Here is a 25,070-nt window from a genome sequence, read left to right on the forward strand (position 1 = left end):
TTACTGACGTACCAGGGCATCGCCTTACGGCCATTTATATCGCAATATTTTCGTTGTGAGGCTGCCAGGAGGCTGTGCAGTCGGTCGTTTTTTTTTTTTTTTAATCGGGCTAAAGCAAAAGGTGCTTAGCGGCAATATTGGGTACCACGTAATTCTGCTAGACCTTACGGAAGCTTGCCCGACGCTGTCATTACGTAATAAGTATGATGTTATACCTTGAAGAAAGGCAGAATATTGCAGAAGGGGCCTACGTTGCGTAAATCCCATACAGCTAGGCTGAAACTCATTGAATTTTGTTTACATATGCGAAGTGCCGATACGATGTGCTCACAATAAGTGAAGGCCAAGATCGCGTAATTACCTGACTTCAAAGGCGCTCCATGTAAAGGGAGACGTCGTTCACTGCGTTTCAAGCTTTTGTTTGTCTTCTTTTGCATATGCCTAAACAACCAGAGTCCCTTGCTTTGATTTGTTTGGGAATTATGGGCCCTAGTGGCTTGGGTAGAGCTAGCCAAGCAGAGGCTATTTTGCTGCAGGTGGCAAAGGTCGAGGGACGGAGTAATAAATTGGTTATACCTTTCCTGGTGATTTGCAGGGCTAGAAATGCAAGCACTCTGTTGCAAAGAGGCGCTCCCCTTGCAGAAGTCTGAATTTTTAGAAACGGTATTAATAAAAGGATCCATCTTTTTTTAATATACATGCATATCTAATGTTAAAATTAATTACACTCGCTGGGGGACGCAAACTGCTGTCACAATGAAATGTTTAGCAGTGTTGTTGCTTCAAGTTATCTTTCTTGGCTAACCCGTTTGTTGAATATCAGCATTCTTTTATGATACTTCTTCTTTTGTTTTGTTTGTACCAACACAAAAGTTTAATTATCTCTACGTCGTGATTGACTTCTGAAATTGCTTTGATTTACATTTTGTTAATATCTGTGTTTACTCGGTGTATTCATTCCCCCTCCTTTTGACGTAGTTGTTCGTTGCATGTGCCTAAAGTATGAATATAATTACATGTTTGCCGCAAAAACAGTTTTGAAGATGTTTTGCAATATGTAGTTACACCGATCTTCTCCACGGTGCACTTTTGTCCACGCACATTTATTGCGGATGTGGTGGTTTGAGTTACGTACTGGCTTTTTTGATATTTTGCGACGTTATCTAATCAAACGATCCCTTGCTTAAAAGTAGAATGACATTGAATAAAAATATATTTATTTAATTGCGTGTAGGAACGTGGTTCGAATCAATGAAAATTTACTTGAGAGTAATGCTTTGGTGTAGGTCTGAGTAGCACCACGCAATGCTTGCAACACCACTTGATTAGGAGTAAGATAGACCTGGGCCAGACAAATATGATTAATGCATTTTTATTAACTCAGCGGATGTAGAGCAAATACTTAATGCATACGTGTGTTACTGATTTTTACGACGTCAAATATTATGAACTAGTAATGCTACGATTTACAAAACTTAAATTATAAAAACCAGTGTGTCGAACCGAAAAAAATACGGGTTCGGTTACGGTTCAGGTTCAGGTAAATTTATTTTGTTCCGGTTCAGTTCCGGTTCGATTAATTCCATCCGCAAACCGGTTCGCGAACCGGTTCGGAAATTATAAATGACAAATTGCAACATCAAAATAAATTACAAATAAAACATCTGAAATCAGCACATACGAAACGGGATACATCGTAGTGTAAGGCTCAGGGATTTCTACCAGGAATGGTTTCTTTATGTGCACTCAAAGGTTACCTCACCGACGTTTACGCATTCGGACTTCATCTAATTGGGTCCGACGCAGTAGCTGTAAAATCCGTGACCTCCTTACAAACCCACTTACAAGTAGAACTCGCTAACTATCCCGCCACCTCGGCGTGTAAGCAATTGAAGGAACAGTGGGGAGAAAATACAGCTTTCTTTATTTGAACTAGCCTTCAGTAACTCAGATTAGACCCTCAAAGAAGTTTTCATTAAACAAGATACGGAATATGCAAAACACTTCTCCGAACGCAACGCCAGAAGGACGTAATAGGATAAATATTAAAATAGAAGAGTTCGCTGTCTCACAAATATGTTAGCTTCTAAGTGCCTATACGAAACCGGACGCATTATTATCAAACTCCACAGCCTTTTCTTTTCTCATTCCGATGGAAGCAAGCTTCAGGATTTACGAGATTGTAGGAAAATGAAATCCCGTGACGCGATTTTTTTTTGCACAGCTTTCCAATTCTCTTTCTTTTGTGCAAGCCGCGACCAGCGCAATACTGGTTCCTATGTCAAGATTCATGGATGCAGCGTTTGTCAAGATTCATGGATGCAGCGTTTGTCAAGATTCATGGATGCAGCGTTTATATTCCTAAGACTGAGTGGAGAAGAAAAATATGTAAGCGAGGTGTGTGTCATATGACGGCACTTAAAAAACAAATGGCATTGATAGCACATTCATTGTCAACAGCGCGTGGCCGAACCGTTTTGACATAAGCCGGTAACCGTTATTTTTTTTTCCGGTTCAGTTCCGGTTCGGGTTCATCGCGATAACAATATAACGGTTCGGGTTAGGGTTCAGTTCCGGAAAAATACCGGTTCGGTTCCGGTTTTCGGTTCGGTTCGGTTCCGGTTCGACACCCTGATAAAAACAATCAAGTATAAAAGCGTACCATCATAAGTATATCACAAAGACTATGTTATTTGTGACATAAGAGAAATAGCTGACTAAAGAGTCAAATTCGTCCTTGAACGTGCTTCTTTACAAAGGTGTCCCTCAAGGCTCTCCGAAGGTTCTTGCCAGTTTCCGACTTGGGGATGCTGGACACGAATTCCAGCCCTCCGTGCAGATGCTTGTGGGGAGCCGATTGATCTGTTAAGAATGCAACGAACCGTCACATAAAAGTAACAAAACAAAAACAAAACCAAGAATAGCCATACCTAACTTGCTTCAATTTTGGCAATCCAAGGGAACTAAATTTGGCTTAATACGGTTTCTTGTTAAGAAACTAGTTGGGGCCGAGGTCATTACCTACAAATGCTCTAATTTAAGGATTTACTGCCTGACGGTGTTTCGTTGTTATCTTGGTTGTCACAGAACTGCCAAAGCGCCATATATCAGCCTACGATGCACAACAGAATCACGATTAGTAAGGCCTCTGTGGCATTTATTCGGGGATTTACGCAAAATTTCGGGTGGTAACGTAACAACAAGGCAAGGAAGCCTCACTCTGGCACTTCTTTTGTGATTTATATATATGGATACTCAGACTCTGGATAAAGAATAGCAAGTCTGGCTCCGCTTCGCCTTGTTCGGGATTTCAGTCCTCAATTCTCAAACGAAAATCCAATTTCAGTTCATAAAACTGTTCTACTACGGAAGCTCTTGTCTGCGCAGAATTGTTCTCACCCGCAACGAGCTTGAAAAGCCTCGTTTTGAGCGCCTCGCTCCCGGAGTGGCCATTGGAGAGAACAACGAACGCCCGCGCCGCTTCGCCGTACTCCGAGTGAGGAACGCCGGCCACTGCAACTTCCTTGACGTCTTCGTGCTTGAGGAGCAGGTCTTCTAGCTCAGCAGGCGCCACCTGCTGGTCCATGCACTTGATCATCTCTTTCATGCGGTCCACGACGTAGAACATTCCTTCTTCAGTGTAATAACCGACATCGCCTGAGGAAATAAAATAAAATCGCTATCAAACATAAACACAAGTGTGCAGAGGGCAATGAGGCAATGAGGCCGCGCTCTTTTTTCTCTCAAATAGTTATAAGACAAAAGCACAGCCCAGCCAGGTATTTTTGTCAGAAACCGTGCAGATCACTTGATTGTTTTTACTAGTGGTATACAAAGACATAACAAATCAAAGACTTTGTGTCTTCTCTTGTCGCTAGATGATAGAAGTCGCCACACAGTGCCAAGCATTTTCTAAAGTCTGGGATATTAGTTATCAAACATTTCTTAAGTGTCCGAAAAATCCAAATCAGGCAGTGTGCAAACTTCAAAGGTCATTAACGGGATAGATTCATCCGGATATCTCGTCTTTCATACGTCTATAATTTTTGTCTTCATTTTGCACGACTATTCCTGTGTTTGAGCCCGATTCAGTCATCCATTTTATCTGCCAACACGCGGAAGCGACTATTGACGTAAAGCGCCAATTTTTCTCACTCCTGTCTTTATCTGATTCACGTTTTACGCTGGTGGTAGCTTGACCAAGGTGGAAATTTTGCCTAAGAGCGCGCTGACATTTTGTGTTTCTGAACACAATACACATGATAAAAACAACTCTATGCTTATAAGCAGACCGACAATCTATAAGCATTCTATATTGCTCTTCCAGCCTCGTTATTTGTTATACCGCCAAGGACGATTCCACTGAGCAGCAGTTGAATACGTTCGTTATAGATGGCCCCAGTTGTATTGATGTTCGCACTCCCACTTGAGTCAGGAGCAAGACCACGAATAAACACGGTATAAAAAAGAAACACTGCACAAATGTTTCGATGGCGCTACTGGCGAATTTTAATGGATACAAAATAGAGAAAGCTCAGACTACAGCAACGCAAAACGCAACGATGGGGTTCCAAACATCCTCAGTCTAAAACTTTTCACGGCCCGATCACACCAATAAAAAACAACACACGATTAAAAATTGCACTGTTCTTCGGCAACAAAATTATTGCAAAGTGCAAAAAGGGGAAAAATCATAAAAACAGATATCTATATCTCCCTTAGCTTTCACTTTTTAAGCAAGTCAAGGAAAAAAAATAGAATGAAAACCCGACAAAAACTAGGAAGCATAGAAAATAAAATATTCGCAGATATTCCCACTGGATGACATGATGATGTCAGTCCCAACAGTAAATCAAAACCGATACAAAAAAAATGCTGTAAATGCAATATTTCCCTCGAAGTTTTTGTGTGACAGATTTTCCTAGCACTAAAATGCAAGGTGAAGTGCAAACCCGCAGCAGATAAACTGTTTCTAAGAACAGGCTTTCGCATTTGGTCTTGGGACAAAGCCCGTTGTGCACCTACTTTCCCCAGAAACAGTTAGAAGCGCCGATCGCTGCCATCTAGGAAGCACGACGCACGAAACATATTTAGGTGATGCCACTGGTCGCCGGGGAGGACGCGCGGACAGATTGTGTTGGACCTAGCCTCGAACCAGGACTGGCGTGCTTCAGGCAAACGTAAAGGGCGCTCCGACCTAGAGGCCAAGAGTGAAATAGAAGATGCAGAAAAGACCTAGCAGTGCACGACGTGCATGCGACGTAATGGAAGACGTTGGTGCGAGCATATAGGGTGCCAACCTTGTTTTGAAGGTTGTGGGCGCCGCGATGGCGCGACCGTTCAGTAGCCACCGGGGTGCGCCCTCGTGCGCGCTACACAATGCACCACGTGAACGAACTACGATGAACAACGGGCGTTGCCCGTCAATAAAGGATCACCAGCTCAGGTGGCACGGGGCTTCTGAGTCGAGGACGGGCAAGGACAGTAGCAAGCCAACTTCTTCGGTGTAGAACCAGCCGTCACGTCTTTCTAACATTTAGTTTGTTGTTTTCGAAATCCTGGCTCAGTGTTGTTCCCCTGTGTTCGGCATGCAGCAAGGCATCTTTCCCACATGGCGCCCAACGCGCTTTAGCTGCCCTCCTGTCGGAACGACATGGGGCTGGAGTTTCTTCTCAAGGTGAGCGTTTTTTTTTTGTTTTTTTTTTGGAACCAACGTTTACTATTTGTCGCGACGAACAGCGTCGGCATTACGTTGACTAGCGACTGCGTGACTATTAATCGAGTCAGCGTCGGGAACGCCTATGTCGTTTAAAGGGGCGTGTACTCCTCGCGTTGCGAATTGGTCGATATGACAAGATCCTTCTATCTTGCAAAGACGGGAGCGTGAATTCAGCCTCACCCTGAAGGTACTCGACACCCTGGCGCATGGCGCTTATTTCTAACTGAAGTTAGTTTAATTGCTAATGTCCGAACTCGACTACCAATAGCCCTTCTTCAATACACCTGTCGGAAAACCCCCGACGAAGGGAATTGTGGGGCTGTTCGGATGTACATTAGTGCTGGCTCAAACGCTTCGTATATTTTGGTAGCGGCATGATTCATTCTTTCTTATCATTAGTAGATGAGAACACAAGAAAAAAAAGAAACAGAAAAGGTAATACACATAATCTGTTTTGTTTTCCTTCTGCCCCCATCGCGTTCTGAAATCACGAACTGTTAAACCAAAGTCAACTACGTCTTCTCTTCTCGGATAATTTCCCGTGCCGCCCATCTGAACGTCACAATGCGCAAAGCAGACGCTGGGGGCACAACATATTTCCTTAAAGCTCTATTGACCTGTTTCCCTTAGCCAGGGAGTGCGAACGCGCACGTAAGCAGGACCATCCCTACTGAGAGAAAACAGCTCAAGTTTTCGCTATCTGGATTATGAAACTGGAAATCTAACTGGATTTTGTCTGGCTTTCAGGCTTCCGGGAAATATTCCTTTGTGTGCAAATTGGATTTCAGGTTTACAGAAACAATTTCAGTTAGATATCCAGTTCCATAGTGCATGTCGTGAAAAGGCATACTGTTTTTTTTTCGGTGCGGATGCGATGCTTGCATCGAGCGCACTGCATCCCTGCAGCGTTCAATCGTTCACGAGCCACGATCGTTTACCAACGCGCGGTGGTACATTCACGCGTGGTGACAGCGCGTCTAAAAGAACAAAACAAGGTTAAATATGAAAATAAAAACGCAGCTCGCCCTGTCCTACCAAAACAATGAGATACTTTTCAAGTATAGCTTTCTAGTTTTAGATATGTTTTTCCCAGCTTTTTTTATCCCACAATGCGATTCTGCGAAATTAGTGTCGGCTAGCAACGTGATAAAGCGCATTGACGTGCAACCGAAAGCAAACAAAACGCGACTGAAAAATGTTTGATTTTTCTCGCCAAAGGCGCTTCCCAAACTTGAAAGCTACAGGAGTATAGAGTCTGTGCCTGGCCGTTGTTTGGATCTCCTTTAAACGGCAACTTCGGTTAATATTTTTGAATTCGAGATTACGACTGTTTTCAACTAAAGCAGTGTCCCTAGATTACCAAGTATAATCTTTCTTTTTATATATTGGGTGCAGTTTTATCAATATCACGGCTCAAAGTTTGGTTTCAGGCGTCTACAGCGAAACCGAAACAATCTGCTAGAGGGACGGTAACACTGGTCATCAGCCGTACGACCCCGACGTGACGTCACGAGGGTGCTGCGCCAGTGTTCCTTGAGTAAAAGCTAACCCGCTTGCCGTCCACTAAAGAGTAGCTGATCGCATCTTTAAAATCGGTTCAATAAATTACGTCGTAATTTATTTATTTATCCGAATTGAGGTAATATCTCGGCTATGGGCATATTTCGTGCCACTAAAGGTATACTAGTCATTTATTTTGGTTTCACGTTTTGACCGGAGCTCCCGTTTAATTCATTGACTTAAATAATTGTTCCTGCCTGTTCTTCCTGCAATTCTATTAATCCTGCCTTTAGACACTGTAGGAGACGCAACGTTTGATTGAACAGTATACACTGTGCCTCAGACAGAAGTTGTGAGTTTAGTTCGTCATTCCGGATTGCAAAATTATTTCCAAAGCATCGAAGCACAGGCATGGAATAGACAGTATCACTTGTGGGCATGGGGACAAAATGACCGAAACGTCGTTTACTTTTACGAATCTAAATGGTTTCTTCCAAGGCCTGGCTTTGTAGGAAACTAGACGCAAGAAATTTCTTATTGTGTACAGCTAGTCAACTCACTACGAAAATTTCTGTACCAGAGTGAAGAAATCCTTCCGAGTCATACAGCTTGCCGGAGGCTTCCGGCTTGTTGAAGTATCCGCTCACGCAAGTTGGTCCCTTTACGCATATCTCCCCGTGCTCACGGGGTCCTAATTTTATTCCCGTGTTCACGTCCACCACCTGTTAAAGAAAAAGAATTACTTCCTTGAATACGAGCTGAACGTAGAGGAAAAGCGGAGGAGAGGAGAAAACAAAGACTGACAATGATGGTGTGCCTTTGTTTTCCCCTCTCCTTCGCTTTTCCTCTACGTTCAGCTGGCATTCAAGGGAGCATGTCAAACCCACCAACTCAGCTCCAGGCCGTCACAAAAAGAGTGACTTTCTTTTATCGAAAAAAAAAAATAAGAGGTCAACTTACTTTCATGCGTGTCATCGCGAGAGGTGTCCCTACACTTTCAGTGTCTTCGGAGCTGGAAGGGGTGAGTGATATTGATCCACAAGTTTCGGTCAATCCGTACCCTGGGAACGAAGAGAGAAATGGTTTGTAAGTGCGTACGATGGTAACAACGCTAATGTCGCCAAACGAAGAAAGGGAGGGGTGGTTTTAACTTAACTTACAACCTTTCGGAAACTGCCTTCGCAATACTTAGACTACCCTTCGTCCGACTGAAGGCAGTGTCTCTCAGGACGAATAGTCAGCCCGGTATGGTAAGTTGTCATCTCCTAATTTATAAGCGTGATAACGTAATCCGATTTGTCTATATGTAAATCGATGACAGGTGATTGTTTGAACACTTGACACGCGTTCTTTTTCTTTGTTAATTAAATAAGATGTAATAGAGTAGTTGCCTAAGGTACACGGTATAGTGACCATGAATCAGTTAGTTTTGCACGCAAATAATATCAACATCCTATATTCTACGGTACACGTTTGCTTCCAAGTGTAACTGTCTAGCCAATAAACGTCTAAGCGACAACTGAATCTGGTTGAATGAATTCTTAGTGAGGACATGGGAGGAAAAACAAATTGGCAAGTTTTTTTTATCTGTCTTTCATTAATAATTGCCAAGTGAATCATAATCGTTTCATAATTTATCACTCCCACACTATACGTTTTGTATAATCGTCTAAGTTTCAATTTATTCTATGTCATGATCGCCAGAGTGGGTAACAGGCAAAGATTGCATGGCTAATATACTTCGTCAAGCACATTGTAGATGTGATATCACTTGATGGAGTTGATGGCATTGGGCTTCCTCGTGTTGTTCATAACGTAGGATGGAGAGGGGAGGTGAAGAAGGAAGTAGTGTACGTTTTACGATAACCCCCCCCCCCCTTTACTTCCTACGGTCCGACAAACATGAGCAAGCAGGTTCTTTGTAGACTGTCGTTTTTCATTTAAAGAAAGGACAAGACGAATGGATGTGTACAATTGTGCTAAGACGTAAGGTTAATAATTATTATCCAGATTCATGACATAATTAAAACATAGTTTTTAATGGACAGAGCTTGCAGAGTTAGCGAATATACACCCCGAAGACGTTTGTATATCTACGAAGAATTTTTAGTATATAGTTTGTTTCATGAATAGTTTTGTTTGATTCGCACAAGCTTAATTAGCACAGCTTAAACAATTAAGCATGTGATTCGCACATGCTTAATAACTAGTTTCGAGAAAAAATACAGCCAATAAACGCCATGCATGATATTTTGTTTGACATTCGATCAGCTGTGCAAACAATTTGTGACGGCCACAAACACGGCAAAACTCTCATGAAATAACAGTGTGGTCCCTTACAAAAAATTTATATCTGGCCAGATCTGAAGATTTCAGATATGGCCATATCAAAAATTGGCCACATATAACCTGATATGGTATATCTGCCAGATATAGCCTCATAACGCCAGATATAGCCTGATACCCCTGGCCAGATATGGAAATCCCAGATCTGGCTAAGTAAGGAAATTACAGATCTGGCCAGGCATTTCAAAAGTACACAAGCCTGAAATCAGAATTTTATATCTTTTTATTGTCTACAATTGTCCCAAGTGCCCCGGCCCGCACTCGAGGAGTTATGGAAACGGTGGTCCTTCAGCTCCTTAGTGATCGCTACTTTTGACCAATTCCATGATTACACAGTTTCGAGTGTAATTCGTAGTCGCCGTGAACAAGTCTCCCATAGGGCTCAAGTACCTATCACATCACTTTGAAGTTTTTCGTCAATGGCAGTGTTCAGGATACTGTGCATTATGTCCAAACTTCAACCAGGCGGAGCCGCCGAAATCTCTTACCATATTATCATTCTCGTGATTGTTGTATTAGCAGGAATTACTTAAAAGCTGAGAAATCACAACAACCAAAACCGGGATTTAGCTCGGATTCCGCGGAGCTGTTTATGACATTCTTAGCGTTTCTAACTTAATATCAGCGTCTTTGAAGTTGTACGAGAATGATAATAATGTAAGAGATATGTCTGTGGCTCACCCAGGTTGAAGGTTGGACGGAATGCACAGTACTGACACTGGCGGGACATTTTAAAAGTGGTATGGCAGGTACTTGGGTTCTGTACGACACGTGTTCAGGGTGACTCCGAATTACACTCAAATCTGTATAACCATAGAATTGCTCAAAATTTTCGATCACTAGGCAGCTGAAGAAACAGCGTCCCCATGATTCCTCGAGTACGGGCCGAGGCGCTTACGGGATTTAGCAAATTGTCTATTCGTGCGTAATGTTAACACTTTGAAATAATTAAGCTACATTGAAATCCTCGCGAAAACTAGCACAAATAATCTTAAACTTAAGCTTGTCGAAGCTGAAGTTTGGAAATATTTGTGCTAATATTTAGGTCGCGAACAATAAGTCATTCAGAGTTTTCTAACAAAGAATTTTTTTTTACTTGTTTTAACTTTTTAATATATTGTAAACCGGCCGCCAGATAAGTCTGTACATACGCCAGATAAGTCTGTATATACGCCATATCAGGCTGTATATATGCCAGATAAGTCTGTATATACGCCAGATAAGTCTGTATATACGCCATATCAGGCTGTATATGCGCCAGGTAAGTCTGTATATATGCCAGATAAGGCTGTATATAGGCCGTATATAATCATATAATGTTTGATATGGCCAGATATGGCCCAGATATAAGATTTCCATACGGGGTTACCTTGTTGTAGGGTCTTGATATTCAGCTTCGTTCTTACGGCGCGTGCGACTACAGATGGCATTGAACTGCCACCAAAGTAGAGAACCCGAACACTGCTCACGTCGTACTTCTCCAAAAGGGGACTCTTCACCAGCTTTTGGATGCACGTCGGAACTTGGGAAATCACAGTCGCCTAAAAGTATAAGGCAATTACGCACATATGTGAGCGGGAATTTCGCACACAACACGAGATATAAGGTTTTTTTTTTTTTCATGTCAAAATGTGGAAAACTGTAGGAAAGATAGACATCAAGCTAAGGGTATTCATTGCGGCCTGTATTGTTGTTGTCAAATACGTGTATGGCTATAGAGATAGCAGCCATCGAGTAAGTGATAACAAAAAAGTAACTGTTCTTTCCGTGCGGAATCAGTCACATTGCCGACGTTCGCCATTCTACCGAAGCAGATAGCTGTGTCACCTGCCACTTCTCACTCATGACCTTCATTGGCTTATCACAAATTTCAAATGCGATATATTCAATGGCGAAATGAACAAGATTGTTTTAAACTATATGGTATCTTTTTTTTTTTTTTGTCGAAACTGCCAAACCATCAAAGAGGAGGCTTGAAGTTATAATCAGAAAGATAGCGACTTTTCAGTGGTCACCTTGTATTTACCGATGGCTGGAAGAGTAATGCTAGGCTCGGATCCCGGAAGCAAGACCATGCAGGCTCCAACAGCAATCGAGGCGTTGAATACGGTGAGCCCTGACACATGCGTTAGGGGTGCAGTTCCCAAGAGGATGTCGTCCGCGTCAAATGACCGATGCCTGGGGTCACTGTGCTTTCGGCAAGATGAGAAAGCAGGAAGTCACATGAGGAATATTTAGCATGACGCGTCACCATGTCGACCAGCGAATGCTGGTTGCCCTCACTGATGCTCGGGGTGAGCGTCCATGATGAAAGTTTACGCGGTGTCGGCGCCTCAGTGGACACAGGCAGCTCGCATGGAGATCCGTAATATCGACAGGCTGATGAAGAAAACTTGCTAATATTATTACTTAGTTCGATTTTATGTTTTAACCGCCTCGGCAGCTCCAACGAAAAAGGACTGCCTGCGGGTTTTCAGTTGGCAAGTTCGAATCCCGGCCGAGATGTCCGCAATCTGACGGAGGCTGTTAGTTGCATATCGAGAAATCCACCGATGGCCGAACCTAATCTGCGGAATCTAATGTCTCTGTATTCCCCCTTCCGCAATTCTTATGCCGATCCCGTTTTTGTCCTGAGTGAGCTCTGAAAGAGCAACTTGAACCACATCGGTGTAGAGACCTGCTGTTCAGGATATAAACAGACGCACGCATACGCACAAGCGTACAAAATCTCGTAATGGTGCATCTCCATTATCAAACTGATTTCTAAATTCTCACGGAACATTATATTGATATGTTCGCTGCCTGCATATGACAATATATTTGAAGCCTTTGCTTCTCTCCGACTTCGTCACAGGAGCGAATTACAGCTGTAATCTGAAGTGCATTAGGTTGGCGAATTAAAAAAAAACACATGCCTGCAAAGCCGACTGCACTCGTCGTCTCTAATGACAAACACTATATATATATATATATACAACGCGCATGGTGGCGGGGGCCGAAGGCGTGGGTATAGAAGAAGAAAAGAACCCTTAGTGAAAACAGCAACAACGGACGATTTAATCTTCGACGTTTCGGCCGGAGTCCGGCCTTCGTCAGAAAGACGTCTTTCTGACGAAGGCCGGACTCCGGCCGAAACGTCGAAGATTAAATCGTCCGTTGTTGCTGTTTTCACTAAGGGTTCTTTTCTTCTTATATATATATATATATATATATATATATATATATATATATATATATATATATATATATATATATATATATATATATATATATATATATGAAGCACGTACTGTACCTCCATTCGTTGGTCTATAACGCTGTTAAGGCACATATAGGACCTAAAACGCGTGAGCACTCACCACAGAAGGCAGACGCTTGCTACAATATTTTTACTGGATAGCATAACGCCTTTTGGAAATCCAGTTGTGCCACTCGAGTAGATCAGTGCCAAGAGCTGCTTTGGATCCCCACTGGGCACCGGCTGAAGCTCGCACAGAGGAGTGTTCTTGAGCATCGCAAAAGATACCATGTTTTCTCGCTCACCGAAGATGACCAAAGTCTGCAAAATAGTATAACCTATACTTATTAAGACAGTCAATTATAATTAATTAAATTACAAAGTCCCTTTCTCGGCGGTTTTTATGAGCATGGGTAGCGATGACGGTAAACGTGACTTTATTCACGGTCAATAGTATACCTTACACCTATAAAAGGAGTCTTAAAATTACAAGGCACCTTTCTTTGCGATTTGTATGAGCGTGCGTAGCAATGACGGTGAACTTAGTTAAAATATGTAGCATATTGTTGGGATGTCCATATCCTTAAGAAGACATGGATAACCAGTAACGAGCAGCTGCCGTATCTGTTGGACGACAACAGCACCGGTATAACTAGATGCAGTAAACGTTGTGGTGAAATAGCAGTTTAAGGAAAGGCGTTGCATCACAGCAATAGTTTGAGCAAGCCATTAGTCATGAATGCATATCTTGAATTCATACTGGTAAATATAATTCTCGTTGTCATTTACAATTTCACATGACAGCAACGTGTTAAGTTTTACTTTCTCGTGGACATATTAACTTATAATACAGCCAGCCGAACTTATAAATATAATATAGAGAGAAAAATATAGAGACACACCGCGCAGGACTACTTTTATACGCTCAGTCAGAGATGGCAAAATTAATTTCAGAAGTTATTTCAATAGCATTACTAATTAATTTCCTAAAAATTGCAAAGATCTAATTAAATTGCATGACAAATTACCATAGACTAGAAGTGATGACATCAGATTAACATTACTTTCAAAATGTAATGAATTTATTTTACATTACTTTTTAATGCATCGAGGCAGTAATTCGTGCTTACTTTATTTACATTGTATGTACTAGAACTTAGATCTTCCTGTTCACGCCCTAAAGGCCCGTTCACACTCTTGCAACCGAGTACGACTGAGAGAGACGAGACCGGTTTTTAAGCCTCTTCCGACTTCTTAGGACCAGCTCTGCTGCAGCGCATCCGGTTCTGAGAAGTCGCAAAAGGCTTAAAAACCGGTCTGGTCTCTCTCGGTCTTACTCGGTCGCAAGAGTGTGAACGCCGCTTTAAGGCTTCATGCATCTCAAAGTGAACCAGACTGAACAGTTGTTCCGCTGGCGCACACGACTGAAGTGTTAAACACGATCAACAGCTTCTTTATATTGAACTCAACGACATTCGCCTCACCGGTTTCGCTTTTGATTCAAGGGTGAAGGTCCTTTGCTCAAGGGTGATTTGATACCGTATTTCTAATTTTAAAGACGTTATAGTCAGTGTTAGTTACTTTAGTGGAGCCATAGGAACTCGTTTTTACACGGGAGTTGTAATGTGAAACATTTTCTTCCTTACTCAGACGCAGTATAATCCTTCTCTCCCAAGAGCACTTTTTGACGCATACTCGCGCATCCGCTCCAGTAGTATCGTTCCAAGACACCCGAAGAACCCCAGTTCTTGCACGTAGTCACACAAGGAGGCTGCATACTTCTTGGGCAAAAGCGTCGCCATTTGAGGAAAGGGATGGCGCGAGCTTCCTAAAACGTTTACTTTCCTCACCAAATGGGTGGCAGTATCTCCTCGTTTCCGTCTTTATGATTAAACTCCCCAAAGAAAGGCAGACAGGCATACCGCGTGCGGCACCAGCTTTCCTCGCTTCCCCTCTTTTCCGACTATAAGCACCTTTCCCTGACATCCACACTCCTTAAGCGAAAACAAGGAGATATTAATATTTACTTGATATTTGTTAAGCCCTTGGCTACGCAAGAAAAGTTCTGCGGTCTTGACAAGGTATTTGGGATTATCTATATATTCCGTTCGTTTGTTCTTCACGATGGTCGAGGCTTATGGTTAGACCTTGCTTGACGAAAGAGTAAAAAGACTAGGGACCCGCATGTCCAATACTCCGTTTCAGTTTAGCTCCGAGCGTGGCCAAGCTACGGGTTGCCTGGGCCAATGAAACGCCAACGATAGGACGCGACTTCGCCCACACTTCGTATATCACCCCGCGCGGAATCTGCGCAAAGGATTCGAAGAGAGATATTTCGTCTGCTACGGGAGTATCGACGGCATCGTCTGCTACATGATTAAAAATGCCATTTCGCGTTCTGGAATAAAATTCCGGTTCAGGGCGGTGGCTGCTGGGCTTCGCGGAGAGCCGTCGCGCTGCCGGCAGAAGAAGGCCGTGGCTGGAACACAGAAGTTGGTAGGTAACGTTCGGTGACCAGACGGTCGTATTCTTTGTCGCGGTGCCGCCCGTAGCCCACGGAAAAAGCGGGTTGAGCGACCTCTCTTGGTAGACTGCCACTCGGTCTCCGAGTTCAATCAAAGCAGCGCCCTCTTTCCGCGAACGCAAAACAACAGCAAAAGCATACCGCGTCCCTAGGATCGCACTGGAGTACGCGTCTTCTCGGCGCTCCACCGACAACGGATGGCTTTGCCTCTGACCGCCGCCTCGACACCCGATTTCGACCCTTTTTTGTATTGGAGAGCGTTTCCCGCCGTCGGCAGATCAACGTTTCGTCGATTTCCTAACGTCTGTTAGCTTCGATGTTTGTTGAGCAACTTCCCGGTACGACGCGGTTTGGGACTCCTGACGAAGACGAATCCACATTCATGACGATCTCGCGCCTGATGCCTAAACGTGGCTTTCTTCTTATCTTGAGTGGTCGGTGAAAATTAGGAAAACAGGAAACCAAGGGATGTCCAGCAGCTTGGCGAGGAAAGCGTCGAACTTAAAGCCCATGTTTCGGCCGTTGAGAACACGAAAAAACACCCGAAAAAAAAAAAAAAAACGTGCCGCAGTCGCATCAGCGATGCCAGCAGGTAGGCGTTTTTTGTCGAAGGATATTCATGACTATATTATGAACAACGTGAAACGTAATTTATTTTATTTATTTTTTTGACAATAAGTTATTAGCAGAAAACATCTGGAAAATTTTCCAAAGTTTGCACACGAAAAAAGTATCTATAAAATTTTACTTTTGCGAACTACTTCGTGATGCTTATGAAAGCTCGTCTGCGAGTGGTGAACCGTCCCCAGCCTTTGGCTGCGCTCGGAGCTAAGCTGAAACGAAGTCCTAGCTGTCCTTCCGGGTTTTAAAATCCCTTGATCCAAGAGGTGATGTGCTCTTCGCGTTGTAGCCTATAAGTCGGTCAATCCTAAGCTGACAGTGCGAAGAAGCTACGCGTTGTTGGTCCAGTCGCGTGTCTACACTTCGCCACGTAACCACGCTCTCGTTTATATCCACATACAGAAAAAAACTCGCAGCTCCCACTCCACTGTCAGCTCAGGGATGACCGAAGTAGAGAACCGTCGTGCAGACGAGGCGCCCTGAATCTATCTTCTCTGGAGTTCTTGAGCCGTGGCCTACCAGCAATGCCTTCACACCAAAGCTTTTCTCTCCTTCGCCTTTTGAGCCCGTCTCTGTGCGTCTGACGTGTTCCTAGTACAAAGCTTTGCTCTCAGATGGCCCTCGTTTATTCGCTCTGATGTCTCTTCCACGTTATCTCACCATGCAAAATATTCTTTCTATTTTTTCTTCTTAAAGCTTGCAAACTAGCTTTTTTTATCTCGAACAAAAGTAATTTCAAAAGTAATGCGCAATTCCTAAAATTTCCTACCTGAAATGAATTAACTACGTGACTAAACTACAAGCCTTTAAAAGTAATGAATGACATAACTCATTACTAAAGAAGTAATTTCATTACAGTAATGTCATTACTGCCATCTCTGCGCTCAGTGCGTAAGGGCAGATAGCAACGTTTTGTGAAATTGTTTTAGTCTTTGTCATTTGCCAATTCTTCTCCACTGAGTGCCTTGGCTGGCCCTTCCGATGCTGTAAAGTGCGCGCAAAAACAATCGCCTAGATCCTACAATCTGCCGCCCTTTTGACCCATCAGATATTTTGTAGTGCATGCATTTTGGACTAAATACGTAAATACATATATTAGGGAATGTGTGAAAATTAAACGCATGTGAAACTAAAACCCCCAAAAAGTTTCGGTTAACTTACACAATTGCTAGACTGTCCGCTTTGCGTGTTATTCGCTCCAGGTCCAAGTGAAGCCAGACCCGAAATATTTCTTTTCCACCCCATTCACTAACGCGCTTTTGACGTTAAATTAATATTTTCTCACCTCCACACTTGAGATGGTTGCACAGGCGGATTTTGTCTTGTCTGCATTAGCTTCATCGCAGAAGACCAGGCTGGGGCGGCTGTCTCCAAACTGATAAGTGAGTTCTCCTGAAATATTCATTGATTTTATTTAATCAACAAAGAAATTTGTAACTGAGAAATATCAAGTATGCATTCTGATTTAATTACATGATCGTAGGTGGCCAAGAGCTTCTCCGGAAGAAAAATATAGCTCGTATATATTTCATGTAAAAGCAAATAGACAAAAAGATGGTGACCTGCGATTTTTGACACGTAATTTATAAAGTATGCCGAAAAAGCGAGAACCGTATTCAATAAAAGCAAAGAAACGGTAACAAACTGGATCCGGCTATAATAGATTAACCTATCGATTAACGGCCTAAATAAATATAACCGACTAATTTCCTTCACACCTTATCGGTCGAATGTCGACCCTTCTATCGGGCCGTCACGGGAATTATCTCTGGGGCTATCAAATGCAGCCTGAATATATAAAACATTGGCAAGATTGTTGGTCCTTCGGTCTGGCCATGTTTTCAAAGCACACAACGGCAATAATTTCCTTGAGACCTAACCATACTTCGGCATGTTGAACTTTATTTATGAAAATATTTCCTTTTGAACTCTTTGCTACTTCTGCCATATGGCCCTTGTTAATAAACTAGGTGAAAAAACAAAAGTAGTTAATTGGAATCAAGTAGTTTCACTGAAACGTTATGCCCGAGCATGGTAATGGCAATACAAATTTCAGCTTACAGCGGCCCCCAATGTGCAATTACGTAATCACAATTTCCTGATATTAAGCAATTTGAGTAACTTTAATGTTGAACAGGTTACCTTTCTTTTATTCATTAAAATTTCGCAACGGATCACTTAACTGACTATTTTTTTATTAAAGCGCGGCACCACTAGCAAGGTAAGCAGGGTTAAAAGCTAAGCTGTATTGCCTGAGCATATTGTCCAATTTTTTTTTTTTTTTTAATTTACGTTTTTTTTTTTAAAAAAAATTTTCTTTTTTTTTTTTGAGCGACGCATTGAGCTCGATTGCTGTTAGCCACAGAAAGGTTTGAAATATTGAGGCATTCAGGGGTTTTAGGGGCCATCGGTGACTAAGTTTGACAGAATCCGCCAAACTTTCTTTGACACGACGGAGGTTGCTGAACAGTTCTCGCCAAGCAAGAAACAGATCTGGCTTATTGAGCCCATGATAGAACTTTGAGACCGAGTGCATGTGTTCTCCGCAATCTTAAACCTGCAGGCTTGTCGGCCTGCTTTTAAAACAAGGGTTCTTATCTTCTCCACTATTGTCCGTACCGTTGCGTACAGTTTGCAATGTCGGATTTTAGAGCGAAAAGAGAGTTTGTCTTTGGACAACCTGCACCGGATGCATAGTCAACACAAGATGTTCATTGTATTTGTTTCACTCCTAAAAATGGTAGGTCACCAGCTCCCCAACAAATAGCACTCCATGCTGACTAATGAAACAAGACGGATAAAAATGAGTTTTTAAAATTTTATTATTTGTATAATTTATACCGTTTTAATTTAGGAAAAAAATGGGCGTGAACGTTCAATGTCTTATTTCTGAGTTATCACGACCGCTTTCTGAACGAGTTTACAATCGTTTATTTATTTAAGTATTATCTGAATACGACAAGCAGTGGAGTGTTATGCTTCATCTACATTGATCACTTGCACGAAGCTACGTTAAATGTAACTCGCAAATCCACTGATGGCGAAAGTACCACTATGAAAGGTTTCACGTGAAATAGCTTAAAGTTATACAAAATCGAAACTTGAAACATCCTCCGAACACTTTGAAACGGGTGAAATATGGTTCATAATATCCTAAATGATAATCATGCGCTTGTATTTTCAGTGGACGGTTATAGTTTTCGTTTCAACCGACAGATTTCGGCGAGCGCTTCAAGATCGGCCATCGAGGCGGCGCGATGCGTCTCGGGACATTTGCCCGTGACGTCATGCTCGCAACTTCCCGGGCCCGTACACGGCTAAGGGTACCGTATTATGATCGTCGTCGCAACGTGGCAGCAACGTTATCTTCAATGCGTTACATTCCCACCAAACGAGATTACCCGAGGTATTGTGTACCAGAACTGGGAGGTGTGCCAAGCATCGCTCGTTCACGGGCGCCTTCATCGGACACGCCGCGCCGTGGCGCGGCTATGGTGAGCCCGTGGCGTGAGGCACTGTAACGAGGCTAGGCCCCCCAACTAGCAGGGTGGTATTGGGATATCATTTTATTCATTTTAAAATTTATTCTTTTTTTTTGGGGGGGGGGGGGGGTTTACGGCCGAAAAACTGGTGTTTGTGTGCTGCTGACATAAAGGAGACCACGTCTACATAATGAAATGGGTGGCAAATTTTCGCTTCTGTACCCCTTTAAACTTAATATCCGCAGTTAGCATATCAAAGTGATAATGAATAATTTTGAAAAATTATTTTTATGTAGTCTGCGCCAATAGGTAGTCAGCACAAAGTAGAGCGTCGACTTTTAAGTGAGATTTACCCGCGATTTATTTCTAGCCTTCTCCTTCAGAGATGGCGTTTATTATTTTTTTTCCGCAACACACTCTGATTACGTCTGTATGAAACAAGGAGTCACAAGAGCGATGGAATCACAATTGGACAACGGGAGAGATACCCGGTATTCCTGTAGCCATGTGCATACTATATCTATTTGTGGGAACTACATGCCGAGGAGAGAACCAGCCGTCGATAACCTGTTTGATGGATGGCGCTAAAGAACTTGTCACCGTCAAAGAAATATTCATCACGGGTGATTAAAATAAACATCTGCATGGACTGGATAGCTTGGAGGATTACAATTGGCGGCTAATGGTACATACGGCTGAAAACTTCGCCGTAAAGGTAGTGAATCTGAGAGGCTCATGTGAGGAACAATTTACCTGGAATGCCCGCTTAAGCCCAACATGCATCGCCTACGCTCTAGTGTCACATAACCTGGCTCGCTCGATATCTAGTTCAATTTCACATCGATAAAGATGGCAAAGCCAGTATAGGGAGCGATCATAACGGCATGAAACCAGCATTCTCGAAGGCAATGGGGAAAATAGCAGGAGCAACTGCCCCCTTCCCCCGACAAGCCTTTCCAGACTCTCTACAAGGGCAGCTGAAAGGGTGGTTGAGGAATTCAAAACAGCAACAAGAGGGTGGGTGCTGCTGTCTAAGCAAGACATGTGGAAGAACTGAAGAGACTCATCCGGAAACACCTGACGAAGTTCCCAGATGAACGAAGACGAAGAAAGCGCTGGCGGGACACCGAGGTTTACGCCACCATCAGAGTACGGAGCCTTACAGAACACTTGAAGGAGGTATTTTCGCCTCTGAAACAGCCATGCGCTTTAAGATATATTTCCTCGTCAAAACGTCGGTTGTTCCCCACATGACATTACCAGTGGAACCATCGGCCGGGTGTCAGTTATGCACCCACTAGCTCATATCAAAAACAACGCCGCCCATAGACTGAACGAGACTGCGACGAGCGTCCTTAAAGCACTCAGGAAGGGTTGCACGGTTCACCTTGCAGACATTTCCCACAACATTGCATCTGGAAGTGATGCCATGCCTCTAGAGTCTAGACTGTAGTAGCGGTAAAGTCATTCTTGTCCCCAAAGAAAGCCGTGACCAACGCTACTTGCGCAACTACAAACCTCCGACCGTGACTAGCACGATGTATCGGAACTTCGTCCACGTCCTGTAGGAGCAGATGAATGCATCAGCTAAGAAAAACGGCTTACTCACGGAACTCCAAAGGACGTTTCCGACGAGGCCACCGATTGGAAGAGCACCTGTTTACACTAACACAATATAGTGAGGTGGCCCGGAAAAAAAGAAAAGAACACTAATATTTTGCTTTCTGTACGTTGCATGGCATACGACAGTGCACCACATGCTGAGCTCCTAAATCAATTACAGCAGATTGACATGCGACACGAAAGACTACTTGCAAGACCTTCATGCTCACCTCCACCAATTAGCCATCCAAGGAGCAGGCATACTCCACAAATGCAGCTTGTGGAGTTGTAAACGATTCATTGTGTCCCGGTAGCTCAGGGAGGCGGTGGTGGTACCAGGTTTGACTTTAAGTAATGCTGTTCAGTGTATTCCAGGAGACGTTCGAGTTCATATAGAACTTAGTCAAAGGGAGATTTGAAGACACGCGCTGGGCTGCCATCGGACTGTAGCAAACGAAGCCATTCAGAGACACCCGGGTTGGCCTTCGCTGGAGCCAGAGAAGTGACAAGTAAAATCGGTTACTACGGATATCTTCGAAATATGGATGACTGCCGGTGGGCGAAGAGGCTGTCCAAATACTCCTACTTGACCGGGCTGCGGAACCGCTGGCAAAAACGCCTCTACCAGCTAGAACGGAAGTTCGACTTCCTTGCTGAGCCCATAAACGCGTTGACAGCTACGGTGTGGGAGGCAGAAGTCAGAAGAAGGTCCACGACCTGGAGACGCAACAGTGGCTAAATGACGCCCAATCCAAGTTTACCCTGGGTATGTATGTGGCTAACACACAGACCATCGGATCAGCAGACCATCGTCGCGCGGCGGCGAGCAAGAACACATCGCCATGGCATCACTGCGCCATACATGCTTTGCCTCTCATTGGTCCTATTTTTTCGTGTAGTGCAGCAGACAGAAATCTCACAGAGATCGTTCTCCGGCAAAACGTCAAAACTGATCTCGGCGGTGTCAAGCATAGGAATCATGCCGCGAGTTGCCGTCCCTGCAGGCTCGTCAAAAACAGCAACAACAAAATATGGTACTGGTGTCAACATCTTGTTGAACCTAATGAAACAAAAACTAAGGAAAACAGTCCTGTAAAAGTTATTTACACCAATTCGCAAATACCAAGTAAGTTAGTCTTCCCCTCAGAATCTTAATATTCACATAGAAGAAATCTCTACTTCGTACTACTACTCGTTTTGTCGCTTTTATTTTTTTAGTAATTTTAATTTCATTGCCTCAAAATTCACTCAAAACAGTCAAAATGGTCATAATTTTGGATTTTATTAAAAATCTTCAGCACTTTTAGGGAATGTCTAAGGGGTACGCCCTTTATTGCGTATTCATAATGCACCTCAAAAAGAGTCAATACTGTCGTGCATTTTTGAAACAGATTTGTTTAGCGATATATGCCCCATTGAGTGACGACAAAATGAGTCCCCCTTAAACACGTGTAGTCGGCGGGTCCGAAAAACACTGTACTCACTTTCCGTAAGACTCGACTTGGCGAAAACCATACTGCCGCCAGTCAGGACGGTCCCGTAGAAGGCGAATACTATGTCCGGAGTGGCGTCGCAGTGCAGGCCGGCCAGTTGACCGGGCCTGAAGCCCAGCTTCTGGAGACCCGCTGCCACCCGGGACGAAAGCTCGAGAAGCTGGGCGTAGCTCCAGCGTTCGTCTGTAATCCCGTCGATCTGCGGAGAGGCTCGGCTGTCACACCAACTTCCACGAGGAGTTCGCGAAAAATGTATTAATTCCAACCCCCAGTGTGGTCCGTTGCAAAGGAAAACAATGGAGCTTTGTCTCAGAAATATAGCCTGTTTGCCGGGATACCTAAACCGTAAAACGAAACGCTCGGTTACCCTGACCACATTGAATATAGGACTCAGGCATAACGTCAGGCTAGATATTCGCTAGGTTAACGCCCTGCGCGTGTGACTTGTTCTTGTCATGTGCCGGGGGAACATTATGTATGAAGAGTTTCGCCGAGCCCTATGAGAGTTGTTAGAGACGCGAAAATCACTTTCGCGAAAAATATTGCGTCTAGTCGCTGACAGAATAAAAAGGGCAGGGAGGAGGTTCAGCCTCCGGCGCAAACTTGCTACATTTGACGACGCTTCGGCGTCCCGTAAGCCCCTGGCATGCACGCTCAGCGAAAACACGGCGAAAGGTAACGGTCGCGTTCTGGATGCCGAGCGCTCGAAAGAGTCGCCAGGCCAATCTCACCTTGTCAGAACTTAAAAACGCAACATCCGCAATCTGGAGTCCACGCCAAGTGTGTCTTATCAACGGCATCGGAGAACTTTAAAAATCGCACCAGCAGATTCATGCAAGCTTCATATTCATACGATGCCAGTGTTTCGTCCCTAAAAGCTAAATCATATTTGCTCACTTTTCTTGTCGTCAACGCAATTCTTGTCCCTCTTTCTTTCACAAGTTCTTCTACTCTACGCTTGGCATCACACTTTACATCGTACCCGAGCGCACCGTTCATCTCCTCAGATCGCCCGCGTAAGGTCACGCAGTCACCTTTTCTGCCTCACTTCTTATCCCGCAGCCAAAGACGGGAACGACCTTACTAACAACAACGCTGCCATCGCCTACCCATCAAGCTTCGCAGAAAGTGTCACCATTAGTCTATCACAGTCAATTAATGTTGCACTTTTTTTAAATTGTTTATCTGTACGGCCACCCCTTAGTAATACCCCCTAACGGGGGTCTTTAAGGTAATAAAGTGAAGTGAAGAGACTGTACCAGTGGTCGAGACCGCATAGATATCCAGTGTGGGGGACCACGGTCGTAAACTTAGTTAACTCCACAACAAAAAAAAGATAGCAGGTAAAACTGCCACTCCTAGAAGAATTGAAAGTGTTTCACCAACCAGTGCTGTCCGGTCCTTGAACCTTTCGCAGATAGATCGGAAATATTGTCCTAAGTGAACGTCAGGAATGTCCAGATCTTGAGTTTTCGATGTGACCTCTTTCTCCTCTACGACGGCTTCCATTGTGCAAATGTGGAGCAGATACGCGGGTAATGAGGTCTTATATTGTTCATGAGGCCTACTCGTGCGCCATCTCTCATGAGAGAGAAGGACGATAAAGGAGTGAGACAATGAAAGAGACTTCTCTATTTCACTGACTCAATCCTTTATCGTCCTCTTCGCTCATACGAGTGAACAAGGAGAAGCGCATGTCCTTGTCCACACCTTCGTGTTCGTACCCTTTGTTTTTTGCATAAATGTTCACTCGCTACAATAAAACAGACTCTGGCGAACATCGATACTCACAGAAATGGTCTTGATTTATAAGGAAACTCGTCAAATCTACCTTCGGGCAATTAAAACGTCAGATGCCGCACTTTTCTTCAGCAAGCTACGTCACTATATCTTCAATTGTAAATATATATATATATAAAAAAATTCAAGAAATATTTGACGAATTCTACTTTTCAATTTGTCTCACGCCTGGGTCATTTACTAAGCACGTTACTGGTGACAACCATGTTTAAAGCATAATGCTGTAATGAATTGGGTTTGTGTTTGTGTTTGATCATGCCGCTCATTAAAAGCTGTTTACAAGTTTGGAATACATTGGTAAATCATCGCGGAAGGCGATCAGCGTAAAAGGTGAGGACGATGCGGGAGTTGTTAACTTTTTCTGAGGGAACACCTTACGGTACACCATGGCTCTATCAATAAAGCTTAAATTACTAGAAGTATTTGGCGACGCACTCCAGTGGTAGAATTCCTCAACCGATGCAAGAGTCCCGTTCCCCTACAAATTTTCGGACACACACCTCTGCCAGGAGCCGGTTCACTATTTTGCAATTTAAGTTGTGGTTTTGTCAACAACAGTACCCAAGCCAGTTAAAATCCTATAGAGTTATTTCTTTTATCGAGGGCAGTGATGGCGTATCTGAATGCGCGTCTCTTCTTCAAGGCTGTCTTTGCATACGTAAGTGGGAAGGCAGGCCCTCGTCCCGCAGATAACGCTTTGTGCAGCGATAAAACGTTCCAAAGGGCCAAAGATAAGACACGCGGC

The 25,070-nt window shown here is 43.6% G+C and overlaps 1 protein-coding gene across 2 annotated transcripts; it reads right to left on the bottom strand.

Moving 5' to 3' along the window:
• Positions 1-2,657: 2,657 nt before the first annotated feature.
• LOC8053476 (4-coumarate--CoA ligase 1) lies at positions 2,658-24,040 on the bottom strand. 2 transcript variants are annotated; one of them, XM_029995840.4, is made up of 10 exons: positions 23,912-24,040; positions 22,517-22,724; positions 17,234-17,340; positions 12,925-13,124; positions 11,581-11,752; positions 10,935-11,106; positions 8,180-8,280; positions 7,797-7,941; positions 3,400-3,657; positions 2,658-2,862 (listed from the first exon to the last, which is right to left on the bottom strand). In XM_029995840.4, the coding sequence occupies exons 1-10, from the start codon at positions 24,032-24,034 to the stop codon at positions 2,726-2,728; spliced, it is 1,623 nt and encodes a 540-aa protein (XP_029851700.2). In that variant the 5' UTR covers positions 24,035-24,040; the 3' UTR covers positions 2,658-2,725. The 2 variants fall into 2 exon arrangements, with proteins under 2 accessions (XP_029851700.2, XP_040075467.1); XM_040219533.3 differs by lacking the exon at positions 2,658-2,862 and having other exon boundaries at positions 3,517-3,657; positions 7,780-7,941; positions 23,912-24,034.
• Positions 24,041-25,070: the final 1,030 nt, after the last annotated feature.

This window comes from Ixodes scapularis, unplaced genomic scaffold (genome assembly GCF_016920785.2).
Source record: "Ixodes scapularis isolate PalLabHiFi unplaced genomic scaffold, ASM1692078v2 PGA_scaffold3__209_contigs__length_174095766, whole genome shotgun sequence".
NCBI lineage: Eukaryota > Metazoa > Arthropoda > Arachnida > Ixodida > Ixodidae > Ixodes > Ixodes scapularis.

Bases quoted from the DNA above. Each gene is read 5' to 3' on its own strand.
- LOC8053476 (XM_029995840.4), bottom strand. From the start codon at position 24,034: ATGGAAGCCGTCGTAGAGGAGAAAGAGGTCACATCGAAAACTCAAGAT. The intron at 11,753-12,924 runs GTGAGTGCTCAC...CCGAAAGCACAG, and splicing joins GCAAGCGTCTGCCTTCTGTG to TGACCCCAGGCATCGGTCAT. The intron at 7,942-8,179 runs GTAAGTTGACCT...TTTCTTTAACAG, and splicing joins TCGCGATGACACGCATGAAA to GTGGTGGACGTGAACACGGG.